At 41.9% G+C, this 7,834-nt stretch overlaps 1 protein-coding gene across 1 annotated transcript; it reads left to right on the forward strand.

The window, feature by feature from the left end:
* The first annotated feature begins 1,865 nt into the window (after positions 1-1,865).
* On the forward strand, positions 1,866-6,721 carry LOC147320393 (transgelin-like). The gene is made up of 5 exons (XM_086308323.1): positions 1,866-2,037; positions 4,679-4,865; positions 4,960-5,131; positions 5,262-5,364; positions 5,467-6,721. Exons 2-5 carry the CDS (start codon positions 4,686-4,688, stop codon positions 5,615-5,617), a joined length of 606 nt encoding a protein of 201 aa, XP_086164449.1. The 5' UTR covers positions 1,866-2,037; positions 4,679-4,685; the 3' UTR covers positions 5,618-6,721.
* Positions 6,722-7,834: the final 1,113 nt, after the last annotated feature.

Genomic DNA, 7,834 nt, shown 5'->3' on the forward strand with positions numbered 1-7,834 from the left:
GAAGGGGGTCATAATTGTGCAAAGTAACCAATTTCAGGACAATCCACCCAACGATTTTTTATATATTTAAGTGTGCACGAACCAACCAACAAACCTGGCTTGTTAGAACTTGCAGCTGTACCTACTTTTCTGACCAAGGACAGCCAGGTGTACCTATAAAGAGTGTTATAGCACTCTAAAGTTCATCAGTCTAAAATAGGTCTGCATTTAAATAATTCATCTCCTGGCATTAGGTTTATGGTCTCCATCTGTTTCTTTTCCTTTGCTTGATTTTACAAACCCTGATGATCTCACGGGTATTTCTCCATGGGTCAGCTCTTTTTCAATTAGCAGCTTAGCATCTCCCAGCATGATCATTAACACCCAGCGGCATGTCCACCAACCTGAAATAAAACACATTCAAATGTGTTCTCAGCACAAGGTTAAACACGGAGGGCATTTTAGTTCTCATTTGAACATATTTTAACTTGCAATTGCACTTGTTTGCACCCCTGCAGTGGGAGAAGCAGTGAAATGATGTCACCTGATATCTGCCACCCTGAGCCACCAGATGCTGCTGTTGCGCAGGAACAGCCTATAGAGATGTAAAAAACCAAACCAAAGCTCCCACTTCTTATTGAAACAGGATTTTGTAGATGGAAAGTTTAAAATCAAGAAAAGGTCTGTAGATCTGACACTGGGAACCATCAAATTCAAGGCAGGTGATTACGTCACAGCTCTCGGCTGAAGGATGAAAAACCAGGGAGGATAAGCCTTTAACCGCTTTGCCGAAAGATGAGAAAGGCTGAGTGTGTTTGGCTTTTGTTCCGAGCTCACCAGCGTGTGGAATTTCTTATGTTTGTGTATATCTGATATTTACAGGTTTGCTGGATAATCTTCCCACGCAGATTTCTGTCATCTGCATGAACATGAACTTTGCTTTGGGTTCATGTAGAAGAGGAAGGGAAGAAAAAAAACCCTCATTTTGTTCTGTTTTCTCGTGTGTGCTACTTGTTTAGTTCAAAGAAAATAACCCAAAGTCAAATAAAAAAAATACATTTATGACGGTGGAAGTACAGCTGACTGCTACTGAAAGTGTGTGCAGATACAGTTTATGTGCAGAAAAGAGGAAACGTTCAACTACAACCAAACCTTTCAAGTTCTATCAGACGTCTGTCTGACACAAACCTTCACTTATATTAAAACTTCCCAGCATTTTTTAACACCTACACTCATGATGAGCGGGTTTAATTGATGACTTCAGACAGTGATAGCTTCAAACAGTCATTTCATGAGAACTCTGCAGGTCCTGACTTGCTTCTATGGACAGTGGCTGACAAGGCTGAGATGCCTCAGAGGGAGTGTCCCCCTCTATAAACTGTGCGTTGTATCTGTTGAAAGTGTGTACAAAGCCAAGAGCAAGTTTCAGCTATAAGAAAAGACACTGTGACTGAAATAAAACCCTGACAGAGAGGAAGGGGGATTTACATTTGACATCTGCTTGCTGTCTCTTTCAGTTTCGGCCTGATTTGAAAGACCACAGTGAGCAGCAGTTTGATTTAAGGCACTAAAAACTCTCGTATGTGCGCTCCCCTGCTCTCTAATTACTGGAACTGCCTTTCCCGTGCTCTGTCAGGCTCCACTCGAGGATTTGATCATCCCTGCCTCCCTTCTGTCCTCCTAATCCCATCTTGTTCTTCAGTGGTAAAGGGTGAAATTCAGAGAATTCTTTTCAGTGACCACACCAAACTCTGAAGTCACATGTCTTGTTTTTCCCTTCCCGCCCGTCTCCTAAATAAGGAATTACAATTTGAGGGGGGAAAAGGAGAAAGAGCGTAGGGGCGGGTCATAAGAGTGAAATAAGAGGACCTGAAAGGCGTAGCTCTCTCTTGCTCCCTCTTTCTACTGAAGTGTAACACTTCAGGGGTGTTTGCTTCGCTTGATCCTGCCACTTCTGTACTGTGCACTCTGCACTGTGTTGTAGAGGAAGAAGAAGAGCAGACACACAGCAGCGCCAGACCAACCCCACCTGCATTCACCAGAAAGCTACTACACAAAGTAAGTAAAGGCTCCTCTTATTTTCCTCTCAGTTTTTTTGCTTTTTTTTATTCTCATCAGCAGACATTTTTCTGCTTCTTTATGGATCTTGTGGCTGATTCTGGTGCAGAAAATATGAAAAATATGATACTGCTTCTCATGCTCTCCACCCTTGCTCTCTGTCTCCTTCCCCCTTGCTTGCGTTTGGTCATACACAGGCCGAGGCAATACACTGAGTTAATATTTAGCCATTCCTATGTGGATTCTGCGTGAGCCTGTGCATTCTTCTGTTATAAAATCCCATTTTGTTTTGTCTGGCTTCTCCTCTGAACACGCACCTCGTGCTCACGGCATGTGAGACCTAACAATTCCAGGAAATGTTAACAGGTTCAGCCTCTGACAAACCTCTCATCGCTACTGCCTAATAGTATATAATTTTCCTCTTCAGGGTATGTTTTGAACACCAGGTTGTTGGTTCAGAAAGTGGCAACTGGCAGCTTGCTGCTGCCACATTTTTTGTTAGATTTATGGGCCTTGATAAAGTTTTATAGTTTGAGAAACTGACGTTAGGTGGTGACTGCTATCTTTTGTCACGAGGTGGAAATACAACAGTGGGGACTGTGCAAGATGAAGGAAGGCAAGAGCATGAAGAAATAATCTCGGTCTGGATCCACCGTGTTCACATAGTAAGGATTTCAACATGAGCTGATGGTGCAATTTTATGAAAGCTGTGCAAGCCTCTTGTAACAGATGTCTGCAAGTTACTAGAATATGATTGTTTAACAGTTTGGAGGGTGGAGTGAGACAAATGACTGATGATGAGTAACTCGGTCACATATGGAGCGACATCTGAGTAACTTAACGGTGTCTTACTCAGATTTCTAACGGTTTCTAGTTTAAACTACACAAAACAGGCATTAAAAAGTCCCACTGTGTCAAACTGAAGCAGAGGATTAATAAAACGATGGTGTACAGTAAGACGTCTGGGAGAATGAAGGCTTCAAATACTAGATTTAGTGGATTCTATGATCATGCAGTTTAAATGATTAATCTGCAGTGTTCTCCTCTCTGATTAGAAAAACACACACACACACTATAAGACATGCACTAATTAGGTATGATAATGATCAGGAAGTGTTCAGTTATTCATCTTACACAAGTTGTAAGTATGATTTGGTCATTTAGAGGTGTTACGTACAATTTCAGCTGAGTGGCTGTTTAAGCTTCAAATCATTTTGTGGTAGTAGCCCACTGTGGGGTGAGATTGTGAGATGGGAGGGAGTAGATGTGACTTTATGATTACAAGAACACCTGCGCACACACTCCTAGTTGCAGTTTTACAATTATGCTTAGGTGGACAATCATCCCTGGAAATGCTGCTGCGAGTTACAGCGACATTGGCCATTTAACGTGTCACTCATACATCAGATTTCACGCTCAACACGGGGTTAATCTGAAAGAGCGCCTTCTCTGATTTCGTCATTCCTTGCAAGACGTTCAGGTCCTGATGTTTGCAGCTGCTTGATGTAACGGGCATGTCTGGACACCACACAGATGGAAGTCGTCTGATTGAGAAACAGGCTACTTAGGAGTTTGGATGGCTGAGTATTTTCCTCGCTCTTGCCGCTGTTAACAAACAACTTTTGGAATAACTCTGGAGACAGGAAGACACTTATCCTCCGCATGACCACATAACCACTGCAACCTCAGACAATGAACAGAGAACAATGTGTGTGTGTGTGTGTCTATAGCAGCTCCAGCGTGGAGCTGTGGACACAATGATAAACTGTCAAACTTTCAACACATATTGCGTAACACTAATCTTAACACAAAGTTGTTGTGCCGTTGTGCGACTCGATTTGGATCTGTAAAAGCAAATTGTGTATTGCGATAGTATTTCTTTCTGTTTTTTTCTTACAGACCGTTTCCATAGTGAGCAACACTATGTTGTTATGTTTAGATTCCTGTATATACACAGCTACCTTAGTCAGGAAGGGAATGACAGCTGAATGTGCAAACAGGATGGAGGGAGTAGGGTGGTTTGGCTGAGGCCAACAGGAAGTTCTTTGTGCATTAATATGTCAGATAAACCAACCATAATTACTTTCAGAGTGCAACAAAGTTGGAATTCCTCAAGTCATTAAACACTTTAATTTCCATTGTCAGAAATGTATTTGCTAAATAGCTGCACTGCTGCGGCCTGGATAATGGAAAACTCAGATTATTGTGTGCATTGCATGGTTAGTACCCTGCTCACGCTCCTGTCTTCAGGTTGTCATCGGCTTCTTTTCTAATCCATCTAACCCTGACAGTATGGCAAATATTCTTATTTGTTTCATACATAGCAGAGATTTGAGACAGATGAAGAGCGCACTAACTTCAAATGATAAATGAGCCTCTTGAGGTGTGAAAGTGACGACCAACAAAAAGATGCTCACTTTTAGAAAGTCTCCTCAATCTAAAAGTTTCAAAGTAACAGCTCCTCATAAATAACAGAACATTCAGTGGAAACACATTCACTGGATTGATTGCATCTGTGGGTGTGAGCGGGGCAGGCATCGGTATGTGAACACTATTAAATCTATCAGATATTAGAATGCTGCCAGGGAGTGGAGTTTGCTGAGCTACCAGCCTATCTAACATTGACTTTCCCTTCCATTAGGATTACAATGGCAAACAGAGGTCCCTCCTATGGTCTGACCCGTGAGGTTCAGAGTAAGATTGATAAGAAATACGATCCAGAACTGGAGGAAAGGCTGGTGGAGTGGATCGTTGCCCAGTGTGGATCTGGAGTCGGTCGGCCCCAGCCCAACAAGACAGGCTTCCAAAACTGGCTCAAGGATGGATGTGTGAGTTCTAGTTTTGCAGAAGTGTAAATGTCCTTATAAAGCATTGTAATTCACTTTATGTGCAGTGTATTGAGAGGACTCCGTGTGTGTCTAGGTGCTGTGTGAGCTCATCAACAGCCTGTATGGAGCCAACAAGCCAATCAAGACCATCAAGAGCTCTGGCATGGCATTCAAGCAGATGGAGCAAATCTCCATGTTCCTCAGAGCAGCTGAAAGTTACGGAGTCACCAAAACTGACATCTTTCAGACTGTAGACCTCTTTGAGGGTAAGATAACCAACCAACCAGAGCTTTTCTTTACTGTAACAATTGAGACTCAAGAGGGAAAATACAGTACAGGTTCTCCTCCTTGTATTTCCGTGGGCTCTGTTGATGTGAGGATGTTGCATGTCTGCAGGCAAAGATCTGGCTGCTGTCCAGAGGACCCTGATGGCTCTGGGAAGTGTGGCTGTCACAAAGGGTGATGGGAATTACAAAGGAGACCCCAGCTGGTTCCATAAGTAAGCTTTTCCTCCTTGTCCTGTAAATATGCTAGCCTCTGAGGAAAGATGAAACGCAAAGGAGGTTTGAGCACTGACTGACGTCTGTTTGTGTGTGTGCAGAAAAGCCCAGGAGAACAGGAGAGATTTCTCGGAGGAACAGCTGAAAGAAGGCCAAAGTGTCATCGGCCTGCAAATGGGCACAAATAAAGGAGCATCTCAAGCTGGCATGACAGGCTACGGACGCCCCAGGCAGATCATCAACAACCCCTGAACCGGAGCAGTTCTTAAACCGCCCTCCTTCTGCCCTCTGGAAGGCCAGTGAGCAAGGAGGAAGAGACTTTGACTCTTACCTTGGATATGAGGAAAAATGTGACCTGACTGTTTTTCAGATTTTAACGGGACCAAAATAGGGACCAACGAGAACAAGTGCACATGTAGATCTTTAACAGTAGAAATCAAACATTTAACAATGTTTCTTTTGTTTGACTCATTGTAAATAATTTTTTTTGTTACAGAATCAAAAACAGTTGCTTTGCATGTTTAAACTCATTACCTTAAAATCATTACTGGAGACCACAATGTTAGACATGTTTGATTTCTTACCTTGCACAGACAGGGAGCTTCAGACCATTTCATTACAACAAAGAAAATCTGCTTGCAGGGACTTGAAACCTGCGTGAGAGAAGAAATCCCCAGAAATCCCCCACTTTCAATGTTCTGTTTGCTTTATTCTTTCCTGTAACATCTGCATTATTGCAGTCAATGCCTCTTCTCAAAACTCTAGCAGCGCGCGCATTCAAGGACACCAAAGATGTAAGACTCTGTCATGAAGTCTTTAATTTAATGATAATGTTCATTATTTAGTGTACACTGTCTTTGTTGACTTTATTCTTTCTGTCCTTCTGATGACATAGCCGTCAATTCATGGACGTCAGGATGTACTTAAATACACCTCCGAGTATTGTTCTGAGTATTTTCCCCACAACAGCTGCAGTAAGACACAGATATTTTAGTGTGTCTTACTGCAGCTTTTCTGGGTACTTAGTGTTACAGCTTCACAGATTACAACCTTAAGCAGGTACCAAGTTGCAGCTGATTCAATTTGTACTGGAATGAAGTAAAAACTTAACGAAAGATAAGACACGTACAGTTTGCTGTGGTTTACAGTAATGTTAGTAGGTTATAACAAACGCATCCAGTAATACAGCCAAGTTTAATTAACTTTAGAAAATAAACTGCCTGGTTTGAAAAAGGTATAAACTACACTTGTGTGTGTGTTTACTGTTCTATTACATAATCTATTGTTAGATGCCGTGAGTCAATCAAAATGTTGGACCGCCTCTTTGAAATAAAGTTTGATTTAACTTTTGAAGAAGCCTCTTTTGTAATGAATCTATGGCCTAAGGAAGTGTGTCCTGTTCACACTCAATGATGTCACCGTCGCTATCATGACTCTTGATAACTGGTAGCTGGTAAACTGCAACCTATGTGCCTAGCAACAGATAATAAAAACATCAGTTTCTGCAGGTAGTCAGGGCGACACGTATGTTTGTGTGCCGTAAAGCTGAGCTGTACTTTAAAGAGAGGTCAGCTAAGGCTGCCAAAGGCAAAGGTGAAGAAAATAATGTAAGGGAGTAATAAATAATGTTGGACTTTGCCTACTTTGATGGAATAAGAGAAGCCAGTGAGAGACTATCGTTATCGCTGCCAGGGTTTTGTTTATACTGTGTTCTTGCTTTGGTCCAGCTTAAGCTGTTCAGCATGAAATGACTCAGAAACAGCCAGAGATGGAAAAGAGCAGCAGTAGAGAGAAAACAGTAAAAGAAGATGCTTTGATGAAAAAAGAGGAAAAAGCGCAGCTTTAAAAAATAAAAAATAAATATCCAGATGGAGTCTGGAGATTAAGGTGGCTTGGGTCAGAAGGAGTATAGGTCATGACAGAGGAGGATTTCAGATAGTAGAGAGCATTTCCAAAAAAGGACGAATCATTGCAGGAGGAGGGTTAAAAAGAGACTTCCTTTTCCTCTTCCTTCTTAGCAGGAAACTGCGTAGGTGCTGACACAAAGGGGGTAAATTAGTATAATGTAAATGGAGGTGGAACCAGTGTGGAGCAAAGACAACAACACTGTAGGTTATCCATCAAAGCGCAACATGTACTTGTGTTTTTATAGTGACTTATTTTCACAATAAAAGCATTAGTCTGAGAAAATTGATGACTTTGACGATAGCAAGCAACTTAATACTACTAATAGAGCCCACTCTGCTGTTGATAAGCTGTGGCCCATTAGCGTCAGCGTGACAGCAGCTGTTATCTCTGCCAAAGCCCAGACTGTTATAAGAGTCAAGATGTGTTTATGATTTCAAAACTAATATTTATTTCAACACTAGCAGACACGCGTGGAGTGTTAGTGCCAAATCAGCACCAATGAACTCTTGAGTCTCACAACATGTATCCAAGTTTATTTGCACATCCACTGATATAACAAGC

This window comes from Aulonocara sp. 'chitande type north' Nkhata Bay, linkage group LG10 (genome assembly GCF_057382095.1).
Source record: "Aulonocara sp. 'chitande type north' Nkhata Bay isolate Kocher_YH1m ecotype deep benthic linkage group LG10, A_spYH_male_GT1.1, whole genome shotgun sequence".
NCBI lineage: Eukaryota > Metazoa > Chordata > Actinopteri > Cichliformes > Cichlidae > Aulonocara > Aulonocara sp. 'chitande type north' Nkhata Bay.